The sequence below is a fragment of the Tetrao urogallus genome, assembly GCF_951394365.1.
Source record: "Tetrao urogallus genome assembly, chromosome: 1".
NCBI lineage: Eukaryota > Metazoa > Chordata > Aves > Galliformes > Phasianidae > Tetrao > Tetrao urogallus.
The window spans coordinates 163,796,148-163,818,432 of NC_136813.1; the positions used below are offsets into that span (position 1 = coordinate 163,796,148).

Sequence of the window (22,285 nt, forward strand, 5' to 3'; positions counted from 1 at the left end):
CTGGAGGATGCAGAAGTTAAGCCACATCTGCATCCTTGGCAATGTTACCTGGCAAGGCTGCCATAGCCAGCAGGTAATGAATGAACCTTACAAAGGTCTTCAAACATCTGGAATAGCTGGAACACCTGCAATTCTGGAACATTTTTACTCTAGCTGCTTTTACCTGTTTTCAGTAAATGATTTTGTGATTGATTCAATAGCAAAACTGTGTCCATGTTTGAATATGTATTTCGTTATCCAAAAGACTTAGTAGCCACCAGAGCATTGGCTCTTTTCATATGCCTTTAGACCTCTCAAAGAAGGGCCAATGAGACACGCAGTTTCTCAAGAGCAGTCACCATCAACATCTATCTCTATTCAAAGGGGAGGAGAGCACATCAATACTTTTTAAAAAGCTTTTTGAATAAGATAGTCTCCTATTACCCAGCTCCTTTCCCTTTGTCTCTTTATCCTTTAAAATTACACAGGCTCTTCAGAAAAGATACTGCTGTAAGACACAAATGTGGATTATACCATATTGATTTGTTTGATCTTGACCTACCTCCACCCTTTCCTTCCTGATTAAAACTTTTGCTTTCCCACAAAGTTCTCTGTGTCCCTTTCACATTCTTGTAAGCAATCTGCCACCTTCCCTTAAAAAACCTGAATAGAGCCAGCTTTCTTCTGATCGCCTCTGTTAGACTTCTGTAGAAGGAAGGGCTTTTTTGTCACATTAGACAGATCTTAATTAAAACCACACCCAACCTGACCAGGCTTCATCCACATAACATGTAAGTATTGGTTTCTAATCTGTTTTTCCTTTTAAAGACCAACTCTAATGCTCTTGTGTGTTCAGACATACACAAAGTCAGTAATGGAAAGTCAATAGAAATGGAGGTCTGAAAAGAAAGAAGTCTCTTCTTTTTTTCTTTCCAATTAATCTAAATGATTTTGCAGTTAATACTGATTACAGTCAGTATACATACATGACTTAGGCAATGCCTAAGTTCAGCTATCCAATGTTTCCTACTGACCACTACAAATAGTTTTTCCAAAAATGTAATAGCTCATTCTATTAGTGGGAGCTGTTGGTTCTTCTAGAAAAAATAGAGCAAAGTATGACTTTTTCATCAGCAATTTTAAACATTCACACAGGTTAATTGATTACATGAGCCAAGGGTTGCAAACTGAAGAGGAAATTGACTTCTTCAATATGCAAATAAATTACCAGGCAATAAACTGATACCAGCTATATCAGTATGAAGTATAATTACAATTAACTTCAGCATCACAAAGAAACTCGCTCAATTTTTTCCATGCTTGCATTCAATTTTCTGCTTTCAGTAATGCCTATGCAGTTCCTAGTAAGGGATAGATGTAGATTAATTCCCACAGAGCAGAGGATACTTGAACACAGCCATGCTCACTTCTTAACAATTTTGGCTTTGCACCATGTCACTTGTCATATTTTATACACAGTTTGTTCATCCACATTTACTGATACTGTGGATTTCTTCTTTTCACCAGTGGCAACATATATATAGTAATACTGAAAAGGGTTTGAAATGATCTGCAGAGGGAGGTTGTGCTTCATCCTTGGATGTTTTGAAGACTTGCAAAGATAAAGCCCTGAGCAATCTGGTTTGAGCTCTGAGCTGACCCTGTTTTGTGCAAGAGCTTGCCTAGAGTCACCTTCCAACCTGAATCATCTTGTGAACCTATGGAAGTAAAGAGGAGGTAAGAGAGAGGAAAGGAAGACTCTGAATGTAAACTACAGATCATTTGGAGGATACTGACAATTAAAGAGATTTCCTATAGTGAGTGAAGGGGGGAAGAACAGAAAAATGACAGCTGAGGAAATAAGTATGTATAGATCCTTTTTAAACTGCTTATGTGAAAGGTAGCAAAAAGGAAGGAGCAAAGAAGCAGTCGATACTGACATTTTAAAAACAAATATTGCATTTCAATTTTGACTGTTATGAGTCCTTTTGGCTTGTATTTCTCATTTCCCTGACAATAGTTTGGAGTTCCACCACAGGCATCTGCAACTGTACATGTCTGTTTGAAAAGAAAGGAGCCTACTCTTTCTTCAAATCCTCATCCTTGAAGCCTGACACACTGGGGTTTTGTGCACAAGCAGGCTGAAAGCTGCTGGGAACTGAAGTGTTATGAGGAAGGAAGACTGGAAGAAAATACCTGTTATGTTCATGTGGCTTGTGTCTCCTTTAAATGTACCAGAGAAAAAAAGCAAGCTACTTGCAATAGAAGAGGCGGGGCTTTAGTTTTAAAGGAATTACCTGGTTATGCAATTTCTTGAACAAAAATATCCAGGCATAAAGACACTGTAAATATTCCTTGGTAACAGTGCATGGAGGGACCTGGTTAGACAGAACAAACACCTTCCTGTACACAGCATACAGTATTGCAATGTATCATTTTCATGTTACATCTTTCCCTAGACTGGAAGAAAGCTTTAGGAAAGGTACCTGTTGCTCCTTTGGCTCAATTTTGTTGGCTGGGCAGAGCGTGTGTACAGATGGTATTAGATCAATGACAGCAATTATGGGCCTTTGGTGGGTGATTTGTGGTTTAGGTCACCAACAATAAAAAAATAGCTTTGAAATATAAACAGAGGAATGAGGTTTGAGGGGAAAAAAAAGAAAGAAAAGGAAGAAGAGAAGGAATTCAAAATGCAGAGAAGTGCTCCATGTGTCACAAAACAGCATGAGAACCAGGTCTATAACCTGCCTGCGGGAATCAGATAAGCTGCCCTTCTGCAGACCCCAATTGCCAGAGATCAAAGGAAAAGCAGAGATTAGAAGTATCTTTGTGACTGTGCAGTGGCTGTAACATACATTTCTGAAAGGATTTGATGCTACTAGATTCCTCTTTGCAAAAGCAGCTGGGTTCATGCTTTTCTTCACTCCGGTACAGAATTTGCTATGGAAACTGTGAGCGTCATGGAGTTTCTTCTTTGTAAGCTTCTTCCCTAATTCTTCAGAAAGCTATCCCTTCCCCCAAACAGTGAGAAGGTGCTGGCATCCCCCATGCAGAGGAAGTGTTAGAAGAGAAATAAGACGGTGTTAAAACCTAGTCACTCAGAAGTCATCTGGAAGCTGAGAGCTGTTTGTGAACATTTGGGAAGAGACTGGCTCTTCTGTTTGAGTACGTGAAGGGGATGGATAGGGTTTATAATGATTTGCCGACTCCATTTGTCTCCCAGTGTTCCTATGAAACAGATTTTCTGTTTTTACCAATTTACCCCTGAAATTGTCACATAATGTATTCTTCCTCACTTCAATGCTGCACAGCTCACAGACCAAAGTTTTGCCTCTTGCTTGTCCTTGACTGTCCTACTTGAGTCTGTGCATTTGGCATCCCAATGGCGTGCCACATTGTGGACAGGGAGCCCATACTCCCCACAGGACAGTTTTGAGTGCAGAGAGAAATAAAGACAAAAAATCCCTTTGTCATTTGAGGCTTACAACAGATGGACAGGACAGGTACTGGCAGTAGAAGAGCTGGGATGTCTGGGTGTGCAGCAGCATCTTCGTCAATAAAAGAACTGCAACTGTTCATTAACAAATGCAGTTTGAAGCTCTGTGTGTCACTATCTATAATCTCATGCACAAGGTCACTCTAGCATCTAATAAGCATGTGCTTTGTCTATATCCTCCATCAGGCAGCTACAAGTCAATCAGCTTTATGGTCTTATGCACAGTTTGGTATGTCTAATTTTTATGATTCTTGCAATCTGCTGAAAGCTTAAGCAGGTTACTTTTAAATGCAACCTAAAAAGCTGAAGTGATCTGCTTGCAGGACCTTAAGCACTTCAACTTTATGGTCTCAGATATAAAGTTCCCCCTCACTAAGCCCCTCCTAGAAGGTTGTTAAAATTAAGGGCAGTATATTAAAAATCTGTTACATCTTTTATTGTTAAGTCATAAATTGTGTACTTCTGGGAAAACGAGCTTGCCAGTCTAGTAGGTATCTGAATTGATGTCTTTCCAGTCTTTGAGAAGTGTCTGTTCTTTGTTTCCAGGTGGTTGTTGTGATGGAAGCTATTCACTGCAGGAAAAGCATGCTCAGTACACACTGTACAATTGTGTAGTAGCCCAGAGTATGATGGTACTAGCTGAAGATAACAGAATTCTTTTAAACAGAATAAATTTACTTTTTTTTGTATACATTAGACAAAAATATAATTTGGGGAGGCAGATGGTGAAATTAAATGTTCCTTTTTGGTTTCTAGGCAATAGAAGTGGAGGTAGAAGAGATGAAACAACCTGGAGTAAATAATGTTCATAGAGTAACATAGAATAAAGAGGGAAGTAATGAATGGCCTGCTTGAGAGAATCAGCAGCTTCCCCAAGACAATCAACTAATCCCTAGACTCCAAGTGCACATACACACATACAGCTTATATAACTGGATTTTAGACATGTAAATGTCTTCATATACGTGATGACAATATTTAGTGTGATTTCTACAAATATTCTTACCTTCTATTGGATCCCTGTCATTTCCATCTCATCAAGGGTAATTGTTGAGGATGTTGTTGAGGATGCTGACGTAATTTATAGGCATCTGTGGGCTCATAAATCTTATGTGCTTATCCCAGAGATGTCTCTTCTACACATGCTCCATAAGCTGTATCTACCATCTATGACTGTACAGAGTATCTGAGTTAAAAAAAAAAAAAAAGCTAAAAAAAAGGTAAAAAAGCTATTGCCCCAAGTCCAGCCCTATATTAAAGGCTTATCACAGAGAGCAGAATGGAGATGTGTGCAACACATGTGAAAGCTTAACTTCTATTTTCTTCCCTTCCATATATTGCTCAGCTTCTCATGACAAGAAAAAAAAAGACTATAAAAATTTTTGTTAGACGTTCAGGAAAATGTTAACTAAACATGTCAAAGTCATAGAGGCGGGTAAGAAGAAAGGATTTCAGATTGTTTTGAGTTAATAAAACGTTTCAGAATATGAATAATGGAGAATAGTTGAAAACAATGAACATCCTTGTGGGAGGGATATTTCCATTTCAGGAAAACAATTTTTGGCTACTTAGCCATCCAGTCTCCCATGAGCCACTCTACAGTGAAAGAAAAGCTGCTTCAGAAGACTGAGGACAAATCTGCATTAGTAGGTTTGTACAGGAGTGGAGTTTAGAGTGTGCTTACTTACTCTTCCCTGCCTCCAACTGTGTGGTCTCTGCACATAAGAATTGACTGAAACATACTCCAGACACTACTGGTCAATCAGCTCTTAGGACCAGACTACAACTAAAGTGAAGGGTCTCAGGGTAAGTCTAGCCACCTATCTCAGGTTTCTCAAACAAGATACTGAAAGAAGAGTGAAACATTCCGCTCTGTCCACCTCTGCTTACAAACGAGACTCCCACACAGCTGAGAAGTTCTTTTTCCTCCAATTAAATGAATGAACTGACTGTGCTGAGTGGCTACACTAAGACTTTCTGCTTCTTATGAATCTGTGTTGTATGCAGTCTCTCTGTTTGACCATTAATTTAAATACTCCTCCAAAATCTAGGATTACTTGATGTTTTTCTCTCGTTCATGCAGGCTTGTAATGACCTTAAAAGCATTAGCTCAATGTGAGGTCACAGAATTATTTTAGCTGTGGATCAGTTGCTTAATAGCAGTTTTCTTGGAGTCATGTAATCATGCAGGCTGTAAGGCTCAAGTAAGTCTTTCATTTTCTGCCAGCTTATTAATGGATTTAACCACTCCCAAGAGCAAAAAAAAAAAAAGAAAAAAAAAAAAAAGAGAAATAGGTTCATGGGGAATTTTAAGGTTGGGTTTATCTTGCCCAAAACATTCAGAGAAGCATGTATCTGCAAAATCAATTAGCTATTTCTGTACCCACTTAACATATGATCTCACTTTTTAAATCAAATTCTGCTTGAAAGTCAAGTATCGCTGTAGTCACCTCTTACATAGCACAGGTGGGCTCTCACAGTGTTTTACTATTACTAATTAATAGTTTGTTTTCGGTTACATAAACAGATTTATAGACTGCAGTAGGCAAAAGCTAATAACAGAATTATTTTTATCCACATTTCTAATGGGAAAACATTTGTTTTGATTATAAAGTGAGATTTTGCTTGATATAATAATAAATATTCCATAAGCAAAATATTTGATTTTGAGTTTACTGTCTTTTCTAGTGCCAGAAATATTTATGATTCTGAGGACAGCCATGTTGAATTTTTTTTTTAAACTCCAAAACTAACATAATATGCCCCTGCCTCATAATAAACAATAGTCTAATTATATTTATTAGAATTGGCTCTCAAGTGACAGTTAATAAATGCATAGTCCTATTATGCATACTAAATTCAGCATTCCCAAAACTTAAAAGCAGATAGATCAAAACAATGGAGGTAAAAAAGTCACAGAGACAAAACACGGCAAGTTAATGACAGGGAAATAGCTCAGACTTAAAAATTACTTATTATTTAGTAACTTGTAACAACAATTTATAGAATTGAATTAGAGGCAAATCACAGTCTTTCTGATGTTTTAGATACACAGGCTCTCTTATGTGTATAGTTTGATCGTACAGCAAAGAATTCCAAAGTCCCCTTCCAAAATAAATACTTCAAAATAAATACTTCAGCACGTTTCTGATTCCACATTACATTTACTCATGGATAGTGAATGAAGAATGAAAAGTGTACAAAACAACTCAAGTATTAATTTAGTTTAATTGAAACTCCTAAATACTTCTTCAGTGTGTTCAGAGTGTCTGTGTGCGGTGCATTTCTCTGGCCTGTTTCACCGTACGTGCCCCGAACCATACAAATACAGGATTTAATGGGCTCTGCGTCCTTTACTGTAATCAGTCCATTGGCTCTTTGATGTGACATAGGTTTGGTGTGATGATAGAAAAAAGTTGCTTCAACCATGTATTTTCACCTCTGTTTCTGAAAGGTGAAGGGCAGAATTTTTAATCAAGGAGCAGTTTATCTTTAATTATGAAAAATATAATTAGGCATTATCACCTAATTGCTGTTACTGATGGAGAAAGTCATATTTTTGTAAGTAGTGACCCATGCTGTATTATCGCTCTACTGTTTACCGCATAATGAATCTGTATTTGTGTTTGGCAGCTAGCCAGCGTAAATTAAAAGGTAATCAACATGCTTCTCTGCAGTCCGGTCATCAAAGTCACTGGCTCCACAGATGAGTAAATAACAAAGTCAAGTTGTGATGTTCTAACTGAAAATCTCCTCAAGGAATAACTGTGTTTATCTCCTCTGTTAAGACATCAAATGATTCTGAAAATAACCATATACAAAAAGCACTCCAAAACAGATCAGAATAACTGTGCTATACATCTGGTGTTGAGTTAAAAAACAGTTTAATGTCTCAAGGCACCACCATGGTAGAATTTTATACCTGCAAGTAATCATCTAATACACTATTGTACACTTAAGGTAATGTATTAATAAATAGCTTGTGCAATTTTGGGAAGCAATCTATAAAGGAATGTTAGATATACAGTAGGCACGTACTCTAATACAAATAAAAAAAAAAACCCTAGAAAAAGCATGCTGAGCACCGTTTGGTATAGATTGAGTTTCTTATTCTAAACACTATGTAAATCTTAATTTACAAAAGGTAAAACTGAACTCTGACAGCAACTGCTTATTTAAACTGATTTTCCTGGGTATTTGACTCTATGTTGTAGGGTTACTCTTAGGGACAGTGGACTCTGGTACTGGTTGTAAGGGGCTATCTTGTTCACTCAACTGTGCGTTCAAGTTTTCAGAAGTTAGGAGAGAAGAATTAAAAACTATTTCACTTAAGTCTGATTTTATGGATACCAGATGTGGTTCTTGAAAACTTAATGGTTCTTCTACTAACACCTGTGTATTTTCTCGGGTCATTCCCATATCTGACGGTGACTTTCGTTTCATTCTTGTGTATGATTTGTCTAAATTCTCCATGCCTTGGTCAGTTTTTTGAAATCGCCCAAAGAACCAGATGAAGAAACCAAACAAAGCAAAAGCCAGCAAACTTGGAATAAAAGCCAGGCATTTGACATCAAGGCTAGAGCCTATGTATCTGCTGTGCAAGAACATGTCTCCTTCAGCATAGGTCCGGTTGGTCAATGGGTTAGTGTTATTGGATCTCCATTCCCAAGACAACTTAGTTCTGTTAAGACCTTTCAAGCTTTCTGAGTCCTTCACGGTGTAGATCTTCTGCCCAGGACCGATATATTGACCATATTCGTGAGGTTTGTAAAATATTTGGTTCTTCCACATATTTAGATCCAAGATTAAAACAAGAAAGATAATCCCATAGTTAAACCATTTGCCTGTTTGGAAAAAAGAAAGATCTGTTATTTGATATATCCATTTTAGAAGCAGAACACGTGCATTCATATGTAAAATCAACTAAAAGCAAAAATCCTTTTGTAATAAATCTGTAAAGCAAAGTTGTAATAATATTCTCACTGTAATCAACTTTGTGCTGAATATCCTTTAGTATTTTACAGTTTAGGTCTGGGCACATAATAAAATAATTTTGTAATGCAAGCACAGCAGTATATCAATTGAATTCACATTGCAGTTAGTAGGTGATCTGCTGATTAGATAATTACCTGATGTGGTATAGATCAATACACATAAAAAACATTAATTTCAGGACTTTGAAAATATTGGCATGGAAATTCTCCTTGAAAAGGCTATATTTAATAGAAATATCTGTATGCCACTAATGACTGGAATGAGACTCTTCTGGGATTTTATAAGCATTTACATTTTAAGCACATACAGATATTGTTTAATATACCAACCATGGTGTCCAAATGTTCACAGGTGATGCAATTGGATAAGTGAAGATTTAGAGATATTACGCCCTTAAGAAAAAGTGAGGACTGATTTTAACACTGTAAGGTTAGTCAGCTTAGCTTTCCTGAGCTATATGTAGTGAAAAACTCCTCCAAGGAGTGACTCATAGTCTAACATTAAGTCCCTGAATACTGGAGGAAGAATGCTTTCTCTGTTTATCATTTAAAACTACTCTTTTGCATGCCTCCTTTAGGCATCCAAAATATATAAAAGGTAAATTTATGCAATAGCAAAGTTATCCCTGCTTTAAGCAGAATATTGGAACAGATGACCTCCAGGCATTCCTTCTAAGCCAAATTATTCTATGAAAACACACACAAAAAAATTATACAATTTTCATACTTAAGGCATCTCGTTCACGTTTAGCTGAATATATGTTAAGATCATATCTATGCAGTAATGGCTGGCACCACCCAAGAATCTAGCAAAACTACATACATCAAAGCTGTATTATGATGGAGAATTTACGACTGACATCACAGCATTATGTGGAAGGACATTTGTGGAGGAATGCCTCTACTGACGATGAATGAAACCATTTATGCTACAACCATATTTAACTATGTTTCAAGTGAAAAAGAAAATGAATGTTTCCAGAGACTGCTAGACTGTGGGAAGTGGATGACAGGAAGTGAAAAGATTCATGTTGGGCCAGGACTGCTCTTTCCATCCAACAGATATGGCAACAGTGAAAACATGAAAGGAAAAAATCTGGCAACTAAAAGATCAAAACAGGAAGTGTAATGAATTGGAGAAATTACTGAGATGAGCTTTATCAAGGCCAAATGATACTGCTATAATCTTTATTACAAACTTCAGGTAGGAATGACAAAGGGAACTTACATGTTTTAATACTGAGATGTGAGCTACCACAACTTTAGGCTTGATGGCACCCAGTGGATTTCACAGTTCTCACCTGTGATCGTGTTGCTCTAAGTACAATGTGTAGAATAAAACACCTGAGCAGTAAGACTCAAGATAGCAGCCTGATGATGGAGTCACCTAAGAAGCCAGCAGAAAATACTGAAAATGCTGAATAGAGTTTGCTAGGTGCTTGGTCTCAGGCCTCATGTAGAACCTCTCCTACACTATGATTACACCACTGTGAATCTTCTGTGTTGGATATGTTTAAAAAAGGTTCCAACCCTTATACCAAGAATTAGAGTACTTACCTGATATGAAAGAGATATTCAATTCCTCCTTGTTTTATTAAAAGTATGAAACTTGAAACTTCCTCACTTAGCCCCCAGATACAGTAAGATAGACAGAAACACAGCCTGAAGTTTCCCTGAGTGTATCAGTTGTATTACTGCTTGTAAATGGTGCTTGGACAATCAGCTTAGATGCAAAAATTTCACTTACCTGAGTCATGTCCATTATGCCTAAGAGCCAGCTGGCTGCCTGACATCTCTCTGTTTTCTGTTGGACCTACTCCTTTAATTTCTGACCTCTAGACTATTTTTACATTCTCTGCTTCACTGCCATGATATATGAGTTCAATGATTTTTCCTTTGAAAACTGTTGACACCAGAACTAAATTCTGTAACAGTCTAACTACAAGCATATGAACACAACAATATCTTTCAATTCCTACTCCATATTCCCTGTAGCCAAGGGCTGTGTTAATCTCCTGTGACACAAAATAGGAGTTAGTGCTGTCTTGGTTACTTACAGAAAGTATTTACCTTCCTCTAGAATACACTGTCCTCTGCTGTTCATCCCTCTTCCAAGATGTGTACTTTACTTAGCTGCATTAGCAGGAATGATAGACAAATAAGTCCAGTTTACTAAGCAATTCTTCTAGATGAGTGAAAAATGTATTGAAGCAGTCTGACCCAGCAGGTCTGACAGTCTCCTCTCACAAACATCTCTCTAATGATAATTCCATATGACATTTTGTTTTTTGAGATTGAAGATACTAACCAAGCTTTAGCTTTATATACAACTATAATCTCTGTACAAAAATGTATATAAAATCATTGTCTATTGCTGCTCAATTTTAGCATAATGTTGTTTATAGCAAACTTTAAATCACATGTCAAGCTCATACAGGAAATGAACTTTGTAAGTTAGGAGTTACTCCTGACTTTGCATCTTGTGATAGTCTCAAGCCTCTCAGTTTGCAGAGTTGGGATAAATATATTATAAAGTTATATTTTTTTCTTTAAAACAAACAAACAAACCCAAACAAAAAACAAAAACAAAAAAAATCCAACAAAAATCAAACCCACCAAAAAACCGTAATATAATTAATTTTGCAATGCTTCAAATTCCCAATTAAAAATTGGAAGGGAAAATGCAGTCCCATGTAATGAAGTCATTTAATTTGTCTCCTAGCCAACTTCTGTAGGATCAGTACTACTGCTCTAGGGAGGTCTGTGCATCCAAGAATATTTGCATACACCTGGCACTGTCTAGCTCTTCTTCAATCAGACAGATTTTCCATAGACAAATTGAGTTGGAAGGATGCAGATGTCAAGACCACAAGGCCAGTCAAGTATTTCAGCAAAATGAGGACTATACCCAGACTCCTCAGTGGAGTTAGTGAAGAAAATCAGGTGACAAAACTGGGTATCATTCAGCCATGCACTACTTAAAACACACCTGGTTCACAAGCAGCATTTACAGTGTTGAAGTCCTTATCTGTTACACATGACATCTGAATGGTCACACATTTCTGCCAGCTGAACAAAACATTTGGGCAGTGCTCTTTTTTTTAAAGAGGCTCAAAAATTCTACAAGTGGTTAAGGAACCAGTCGACAACATCACGTGCAATTGATCTACCAGGCAACTGTGGCAGGAAGATCCTGCAGGTCTAAATGCTCCCAAACAGCTTCTGACTATGGAGCATTTTTATTTTTGTAAGTAAGTCCATTGTGTAATGCAGTAGTCATGTCCTAAAAACAGAATTCTAGTGTAGAAACTAGTCCTCAGGAGCTCTTTAGAGGTCAAGAGGAGATATGAAAATCCCACTTATTAAGGCTAGATTCAATTGACCACATGCTGTGCAACCACAGCTAGAGGCTTATGTAGAAAATGTTGTCTTCAGATTCTTATCTCAATTGCATTTTGTGTCTAAAAACATCCAGACACCTCTGTAAAACATACAGATATCTTAGAAACATTCTTCATCTCTTCTGTCATGTCAGTGCTATTGGCTAGATACATCCATGCAGACCACTCACAGCTGAACTAAGCAGCAAATCCTCTCAGATCTTTTAATGTCTATGTGCATGGACAGCTTTGTTTTTACCTCTAACCTTTCTATTTTTGCCCTCGGGCTCCTTCAGGCATATCTGTGTAGTGATGCTTGGCCTGGATCTAGTCATTCTTTTGGTTTAACTCCACAAGCCAGCCATACCAGGTACTTGCCAATCATGAAGGTGACAATTTCTCCTTTGGGTGGAAGAACACGTCTAGATTAGAACTCAGAAATACACAAACAGTGAGAAAAATTCCCCTACCTGTTTTCATACCTAAACCTTAACATTCCTCATTTGGAACTTATTTGAAACTATACAGCCAATTCTCTTGGATCTGTGCCATTAGATGTCACCGGCCTGGCCCCCAAGAGCCTTTCAACAATAAAATAGTCAGAAGTAACAAAATTTTCTTTAAAGTATTACAAATTTCCCTGGGTACTACAGAAACTAGGCTAGATTATGTATTTTCATAAACAACAGCCAGGAAGGAAAACATACACACTATAGTGAGCCATCTATCAAGGGAAATCCAGATGAGTTAAGCAAATGCAGGAATTCAAGATATTTTTTATGTTCATAGATAAAAGCATCTATCAAAACAGGATAAAAATGTTTAATACTGAGTAGATACTTGCTAGGAGTTCCTAGATGCAAATAAATGTGTGCAAAATGAGGTACTAAGTTGCCAATAAAAATGAGATAGGCTTTTGATAGTAAATTTAAAACTACAGTGAAGCATGTAAGCAACAGGCTGCAGATGTTAACATAACTGCCAGTTTAAAACATTCAGAAATCATAAGTCAGGCCTAAGAAAGCATGCTCTCTGTTCAAAGTAGCTAGATAAGTGAAAAATAATGCACTCAATACTGCTTCATTTATCTGCTTTTTGAGACAAGGACCTATGTAGAAGCAACATTTTTTCTCTCTGCAATCATGAGGTACATTTTTAAAAATATGAAAGTAGATGTTCTCACACAGGTGCTGAATATAGGAGAGAAGACTTCAAGATTAAACAAAAAAAAAACACACCAAACCAAAACAAAACAAAATAACACGTTACTAGTCACCTATTTTAAAAGACTTACAATAAAATCAGGAGAGCTGGCAACACAGATCGCGTAACTGTGAAATCCTTTCTCTGTACAGACCATCTACCAAGTCATTAAGCACACATCAACAGAAAGGTGGTTTAATGTCATTTACTTCTCTGCATGTCTCTACACTTATAAGTGATTCTTTGTGGGACCATTGCTCATTAGAGCAACCCAGCACTGAATAGAGTTGCTCAGGGGAGTCCAGGGGCTGCTCTTGTTTGTATCAGTCAAGAGTGACCAAATACATAAAACTATGAATAATATTTGCAAGGAAAAAGATGGGAAATGATATTTCAGCTATGAGGTTTTTTTTCTCACTACTAGTAGAAATGGATTTTCAGTTTCTGGACATTGGGGCATAGATTATGGTTTTGCAACTTGACCTTATCACAATAGCAAGTACAAAAATAAATGATATTTGGGCCCTTGTCTTTTTTTTTTCCTGCTTGTAACATAAAAAAAAAGTTACACAGTTAAGTTTAACACTGTGGATCCCATGAATTAAACAAGGCTTAAACAAATAAGGTTTTAACAGGGCTTTACATTCCCTCCATTATCAATACCCTACCCACACGTCATCTGCTGCAGTTTCTTTCACTTTCTACCCTCATTTTAGATTTTATTACATTCATCTTGTTAAATATATATAAAGAACCAGTTTTTTCCTTCTTTTATTAGTTCCTTGATTTAAGTAGAAAATTAGAAGAATCTACACATCCACACAAGAACTACAGTTTGAAAATGATCCAAGATGATACCCTAACCTAACCTAAGAACTGATGGCAAGAACAGATGGTTCAAGCAAAACTTACCCAAAGGGAGGTTCCTGTGCCATGTGTTATGGCTGTTTATTAGATATCCTAAAGGGTGGTGCAGCACTGAGATAAAACAGGCACTCAGTAGACAGAGTACGTGATGTGCAGTCAAATGGATTGATTTGTCTAGTGAATCTAATAAATGGATCTTGTTAATGCTGAGCAGGGAAAAATATTCCTCAGCCCCTATTCATTAGCTCATCCTCATTAAAAGAATGCTTTCTTGCCAGAAAATCAGAAAGACCTCCGGTCCTCTCTGCAGAAGATTCTACAGTGTACAAATATCGATCTTATGTGATTTGTTTTTAAACAGTAGCACTGCCAGCAGTTGTATTTTTGAAATGTAATTTATGTTCTTTGCTGTTGCTTATTTCTAGCTCTTCTCTGTTTATCAATATCCTTGACTCTTCTGCAATGCAAAACTGTTCTTCACTCTTCAGTCCCTCTTCTACCACCCACTGGTTTTCATTTACATTAATTATATCCTAAGTTCCTGTATCTAATGGTACAGCTCACCCAATCATTACTCAGTCCTTGCTCAAGCTACTATGTACACCCATTTCACTACTGCTCTTCATTCCATGGAATAACTGCAGGGCATCTGGAATCCTCATAGAATTGGGTCTCTTCAAATTCATGCTCTAGACTTGAGAAACAGAATTAAACCCTCTTTTCCACTAGGTCTGAATTTCATGCCCATTCATGTCAGATACTTGATTCTTATACTCTGTTTCTGCTCTCTTTGTTTCCCTTTTTATCCAAGACTTTTCTCACTTCAGAGAGAAAAACGTGTTCTTTGTCAGATCTCTTCTCATTCTGTATCTGCTGTCACTGACCATGACATCATTTAGCTGTTCCACCTCATCCTGCTCCTGATCCCAAACGATCTCATTTAGAGTACCCCAAACTCATTTCCTGTGGCCTACTGTCTATTTCCTATCAGTACTCCAACAGGAGCCTACATACAGCTTGAAAAAACTTTCCATCTCTCTATCTCTACTTTCTTTCTGACCCAATTGCCTCCTTTTACTCAACAGCCTGCAGGTAACTTTTGCACTCATTTTATTTTATTTTTTTTCTGGTTTCCAACCTGATCACTCCAGTTTCTATTATCTCTTCTGAAAATGCCTACTCTTCATTCAGCCTATCTCCAGTGAGTCCCAGTTCCTCATTCTTTCTTGCTTGGCACATTTTCCTTCCTTGTCTTTTGATGCCTGGTAGGCTTAGGGCTCACCTGATAACTGTTGCCCATGTCTTTGTATGATGTCTGAATACTCCTTTTGTCCCTGCTCTGCAGGAATTTCATATGGCTGTATCTTTGGATGCTGTCTATATCCTATTCCTGTACACTGTCATGTGCTGTGATTGTTTATATTAGCAGCTAAAGACTTCTGTCAATTCACATTTGCATTCTTTTGCTATACAGTACTATTTACTTCTCTCTTGCCACCACATTGTTTTGCACAGCTTGAAAGTAAAAGCAAAATATTTATCTCTATTTAACCTTCCTCTCTTTTTCATTCTCTGCTGTTATTCAAACACTGTCTCATAGTATGTAAGGACTGGGTGCTTTTATCTGTATGTACCATCCATTTGAATAACTGTGACTCTATTTTATTTGAAGTTATTTAACTGCCTGCTTTTGGTTAGATGACTGATGGAAGTATGGCTGTGAGTGGCCTTTGCCAGATGAGAATGACCGAAGTTATGAAAAGACATTAGCATAAATCACAGCAAAGGCATCTGAAAGCATAAGAGATTTTAAATGAAATAAGCAGCTAATTCCCCTGGAGAGTAATTTTAGATAAAAGATTTCTGAAGCTACACTAGGTATTACTTAGTGTCACAAGAAGTTGCTGAAATCCATGACAAACAGCAGGTCTTTTTGATTTGTAAGATAGAGATTCCTCATTTCCCTGAGAGGCTTATATATGGATGGTACTGATAGGGAGAGTTAAACAGATAGAAAAACAGCAATCACCTAGGGAGATGGGGGAGAACAAAGAAAATATGTGGCAAAAGACATGTTAGCATTCATTTCCTACACAGAAGCAGTTCAGCATGTGCCTGTATCACAGTCTGTATGGTTACATACCTGTTATATGAATGTGATACTCCTCTTTTAAGATCTTCTGGAAATAAGGTACTTTGAACTGCATGTGTGCAGATGGCAAGCCTGGAAGATTCACTTCAACATCACCCATAAAATGTGGGAACTCCCAATCCTGTTAAAAAAGAAAAGCAATAGCCTAAATATAAGATTTCACAGTATATTTTGCCCTTTAGAGTGGCTTAAATTATCAAAAGGGCATGGTTCTATTTTTAAGCCTCCCATTATTGACTTTTCCCACTATAAGTTTTATGGAACCACTTGAAATTGAGTATCTTGTTTATACTAACTATTACAGTATGATTTTTACTTCAGCTCCATGTAATTACATGTTTAAAAGTTCACTTCAGAACGATAATAATGAGCCCACTGCACCGGCTGACAGCATAAAATTGTCCAAGTATATGAGCACCTGCATATTGCACTGTGTAAAAAGAATTGTTTCATGATGTAACTAATTACAGCATCCCTGCAATAAAAGTTACAACTTCTGTTCCTAATCTGGCAAACAGTTTACAGGTAAGAAATTGGCAGAGAAGGTCTGGCCCCTCAAGTCTTTATACTTGCAACTCGCTCAACTTATGGGGTGTTTTCAGCGTCTGCTCATAATACATCTAAATAAACATTCTCTGCAACTGAAGTTCCTTCAGCATAATCTGCCTGAATCAATCCAAGCAGTTTTCTCTGCTGATATATTTCAGCTGACAAAGTAATGCTGGAAATGTGGAAGCTCTTACCTATTATTATGCATATTTTGTGGCATGTGATAACTGAGCTGAGGAGGAGCTGCATTTAGAGGAATTTTTCATTTGGTTATCTGTACCCACCGCTGATCACTTGAAAATGGGTATAATAGCATGGTTCATTACAGCCAAAACTTAAAAGTGCAGCAATATTGCTGGAGTCAGTTATCCAGTGGTTTTATACTGCTGGGTGGTTATCCAGTGTGCTGCAGGCTGTTAAAAACATACTGGCTCTGTTCCCATACGTGCACCTGGATTTGTATCCCACAGTTAGTGCAACCCACACTTGAATTACTGACAGTAAGAAAAAGGAATCTGAAATGGAAGGAGCTCTGTAAATAGTTCCTGCTTCCTTTGCATATGACTTAACATGCAAGAACTGCTGAACAGCTCCAACATTCTCAATGGTGGAAGGGAAACGAAAGAGTGGGATTTACCAGCAGGAAATTTATCATGGCCCAAACACTAACAGAGGCTGGTTTGTGCTAACATACTCTTATACTGAGCTAAATGGGTTAACACGAGTATACTTGAGAAGAAGCCCTGAGCCGCTGTACCTGGTTCTCAGTGTCTAGAGTGATAGAGAAAGTGCCAATTTACAGATGCAGAAGACAAGAGAAAATAAGGATGTTCTCATCTTCCCTTGCCACAAATGCAAAGCATTCTCTTCTGGTCATCAGGTATGGTAATAGCAGCCCAGCTGCACAATCTCTTATGCTGCATCTGCAAACATCCCCTTAGATTTGGGAGACATTCAGTAAGTGTCCAAAGATTAATATTTTATGGATGTGCACCCTCAGTTCATGGTATCATACACATTTCTGGACTCATATCTCAGGGTAACTCAAACATATTCTCATCCAGGAAAAAATAGGAATAAATAGGGAGAAAAAAACCCATTACATATTCTTGAAGAAAACACAAATGGGGAACTAGAAATAATTTAGCACACAATTACAAATCTTGCCTTGCCTTGCCCCAGTGCTCCTACTGCTTTTTGCTGAATTTCAGATAAAATTCCATTAGACACTATTTTGTATTGGACTGTGTTTTTGCACCCATATTTTGTTCATGATATTAATAATCAGTGACTAGAATGTCAGCTCTGCCAAATTTGGAACATACCAAATTATCTGTTTTGGCAAACCATTACTGAATCTGGAAAACATTTCCTAAAACAAATGAAAACAGAGATCCAACCCCAACAGCCTGCTCCCATTTACATTATAAAAAGAAGGTGATTGAAAAGCCCATTAGAAAAATACATATTTGATACTCCCTATTACAGGTACTTTTCACATGGTACAGTGGTTCACATTTTCTGTATATATACTTCATACTGTGCAAATCATACTGGAATTGTCATGACCTCTGTTATCCTGCTGCCCCATAATATGTGGTTTCCATTGGTGATGACAGCACACAGCTTTGCAGCTTCAGTGCAGAGAGGTACAGGTGTAGGTGATAAAGATGGACACTGGCATTGGAGACCCCATGGTTATGAACAACTGACCTTGCTATGCTAAAGAAATCCAGACCTGGATCTTTTAAGTGTAAAAACAAAACAAAGAAGTAGCATCTAACAAACATGAAAGCAACTGTGTATGTTAAATTTGGTCATAACCTGGATCTTCAGACCAGTGAAGAAAAAGCAAAGTCTAAAATTGTATTAGCAAGCATGAAATGACTCCAAGTGGATCCCAGAGTGAGGAAAAATAAACCATTAACAGAAAAAATCATATCCATCCCAGGGAAAGGCTCCAGATGTCAATGACATGCTGGAATGCTCCCCGACCTCCACCAGCCTGAAAGCACTGGCCTCAGGGCCTGCAGGAGCAACAGATGGTGAACAAAACACCGTGAAAAGTGGTAGAAACTAAGAAGTGTGCATAGAACAATTTTAACATTAGTACTACTACTGAAACATTTTTTGTAAGAATTAGAAGTCAACTAATAATAGTTATTGGGTTACATTGTTAAAATTTAAAGGATGCTACTAATAAAATCTTGGCTATATGTAGAAGGTACGCTTCTTCTATGGCCATAAATAAAGTTTGAATGTAAAGCCTCTCACAGACTGATTATAAAACCCGCTCAAAACAAGTAGAAACAAAGAAATAAAATGTAAAATAACAATAATAAATAAAAGAAAACTCAAGGAAATGTATCTGAAAGTAATATGAAAAACAACAACAAAAGCAACTAAAATAATGAGTTACGCCTATTGACTTCCATGAAGGTCACTACAGTCACAGCACTCAGAAGAATAAAACTTCAGTTTACTAAATCAAATGGCCTTTGGAGCTCTATTTGGCTCATAGATTTGATAAGTAAGAATGCACATACATCACCTGCAAATATGAGTGCATTATTATCAAGGAGAAAAGCTGATGACTATCAACTTTCTTAGCCAATGTCAGTATCAGGTTGACAAATCTAAACTAACAAAGCATTTTGCTGTCTTGACTCCAAGAAACTGTTGTCCAAAGTCTTCTGTCTTTTTTTTAATTTCTTTTTCACTAACCAATAAAAGACAACTTGACTTGAATAAACCCAGAAAAACAGTTTTCTAAGAAATTCCAGATGCCTGGTGGGAATCATCCGCATCATTTCCTATTAGGTACACTAACAGCTTGAATGTGCAACTCCAAAATCTAAATGCTTCCCCCCTTAAAATACAGCTTAGTTCTGTCACAGAATCACAGAACTGTAGGGGTTGGAAGGGACCTCCAGAGATCATCGAGTCCAACCCCCCTGCCAAAGCAGGTTCCCTACACCAGGTCACACAGGTAGGCATCCAGGCAGGTCTTGAACATCTCCAGAGAAGGAGACTCCACCACCCCCTTGGGCAGCCTGTTCCAGTGCTCCGTCACCTCACTGTAAAGAAGTTCTTGCGCACATTTGTGCGGAACTTCCTATGCTGCAGTTTCCGGCCGTTTCCCCTTGTCCTGTCACCATTCACCACTGAAAAGAGTCTGACCTCGCCATTCTGTCCCCCACACCTTAGATATTTATAGACCTGGACCAGATCCCCTCTCAGTCTTCTTTTCTCAAGGCTGAACAGACCCAGTTCACTCAGCCTTTCCTCATAGGAGAGATGCTCCAGGCCCTTTACCATCTTTGTGGCCCTCCGTTGGACTCTTTCCAAGCGATCCCTGTCTTTTTTGTACTGGGGAGCCCAGAACTGGACGCAGTACTCCAGATGAGGCCTTACCATGGCAAAGTAGAGGGGGAGGATCACCTCCCTCGACCTGCTGGCCACGCTCTTTTTAATGCATCCCAGGATGCCATTGGCCCTCTTGTCATGCCTTCACACATGGTATTTTCTGTCCATGGGATCTGATTTCTGTCTGTGCTACCAATCTGTGCTCACCCGTGGGACATGATTGACATATGCCATGTTCTTTAAGTTCTCAGCTTATAATTAAATGAAATTTACTTGATCATCTTTAGTCCTCACCAATAAGGTGTCTGTATTTTGCTGTATCTATGATCTTATTGGAAACTGTGCCCAAAATACCTCATTTAGACCATATCTCCACTTGCATTGTTTGAAAAATAAATTTGTGTAGACATACTGGTAACTGTAACTCACGTTTGTTCCTCTTATACTGCATGAACTATGTTTCTCTCTCTCTTTCTTTAAATTTGTCAGCCTCACGTTTCTCACATTCACCTACTTCTGCATTTTCTAACCTGGAGGTCTGCAGAATACCTCTATGCAGTCTGTGAAGAAAAAGCCAACCCAGCACCACGAGACTTAAATCAGCTGTACAGAGGTCTCCAGCCTCACTGGCAAGTTTTGTGGGATGTGCAAATCAAATGAGGTTATTACCTCATTTCACTCTGCGGTCATGAGGAAAGGGCAGCCAGAGGATAAATTTAAGATCACTGAGGTGTTCATCCTAGTGCTGCTGTGGGCAAAGAGAGCACCTCTGATTTCCATGACTTAATTCATTAAATCCACAGGTACAGCAATAAAAACAGATGCTGCAAAGGAAGCCATGATATTTTGATTTTCTTGCCTTTGCTTCCAATCTCTAACACAAACAAATGCATACGCTCTCTGCCACAATGCCAGGTACTGGTTTAAGGTACTGCAGTGCAACTGGAGGCACTGACTTGGTATCTCTTCAAGTAAAGATATAATAGCAATGGTAGCTGAGCATCAAAGCCAGACTTTTTGATAAAATCTGGCCATTCTCTGCCATCATCTGGGAAAAATAAATGGCAGGAGAAGCTCCATCCTGGCCCACAGTGCCCCATGCTTCATACACACATGATCTCACATTCCTTGGCATCCAGCACTTCTCCACCCAAGGGAAACTGCAGCAGAGAAGGTGGGGCTGGAATTAAAAGCTGGTAATGATTAATGGCAGCCAAACGTGCTATGCTTTCATCTTGCCTCTTGCCTCTGTGTAGCTCAGAGGATAATCGGTACACAGTAACTACAAAATAATGCTAAAATCATATAAACACTGTTCAGATGTAATCATGAAAGAGGACAAATGCACACTGAGTATTTCTGCTTTAAGTAGTAAAGATATGTACTGTATTTAATACCAGGAACACATTTGCACTTTAAACCCTTTTGAATAAATAAACAAAAAAACAGAAGGAAAGAATTCAGGAAATGCACATATGAATGTGCATATTTGTGTTTGTTCCAGAAATTGCCAATAGCAATTTTTATTTAATTTATAAAAATCCTTTTAACTTATCAGGTTGGAGGCTTTATGTTTTCAGGTATCTTTGCATCTCTTAGGCAGCTTTGTTTCAGCTCTCAGAGCGTGGTAAGACAGGCAGATAGAGGAGATTTAATGACAAGCAATGTCTATAAATTTTTGCAAGTGTTTGAAGAAATGAGCAGCTGGAATTCAGAGACAAAGGCCCGAATCCTCTGTGGTTATCTCTAACTTCATTTGGAGCTGCAGCTCACAGTGATCTCTGCAGCTGTGAGCTGCTAAAACACAAACACAATTTTAATATTTCACTCCAATATACATAACAAGTCACCAGCCACAACCAGAACTCACTGTTATGCATATAGTATCAAATTCACAGCTGAGTTTCTGGCCTCCTGCTCTTTGCAAATGTCTTATTTTACTAGGAAGGAAGTTTGATATACATTGCAGTTTTCAGCCTTCACTAAACCAAGAACACCCAGCTACTCTTAACCTTGCCTGCATGTATGCTTTTATGGCTTTAGTGAGGCTACTTATCACTCAAAGTGAAGCGTGACAAATTATTATTCAGAGGACTTGGAGGTCCATGTTGGTTCTATCAGTGCTAATCTAGTTGCAGTTTTCAAGGGCAGAAAGTGTTATTTGATCTGTTCACCTGTTTACGCTTCACCTGCTTGAATTGTTATTGGCAATAACAATCATAAAACTCCACTAGGAGCCGTGGCACAAAGTCCCTAATTGCAGACGTAGATACATCTTTCATCACTTAGCTGTGAAGAA

At 38.0% G+C, this 22,285-nt stretch overlaps 1 protein-coding gene across 1 annotated transcript in view; it reads right to left on the reverse strand.

The window, feature by feature from the left end:
• Nucleotides 1-7,678: 7,678 nt before the first annotated feature.
• The window catches only part of TMEM117 (transmembrane protein 117), a gene marked incomplete at both ends in the record, with an annotated part of 190,871 nt that continues 176,264 nt past the window's right edge, over nucleotides 7,679-22,285 (reverse strand). Inside the window, 2 exons of the mRNA XM_079549617.1 lie at nucleotides 7,679-8,319; nucleotides 16,063-16,192. Of these exons, the coding sequence (XP_079405743.1) occupies nucleotides 7,679-8,319; nucleotides 16,063-16,192 (771 nt within the window). The remainder of the gene's footprint in view (nucleotides 8,320-16,062; nucleotides 16,193-22,285) is intronic.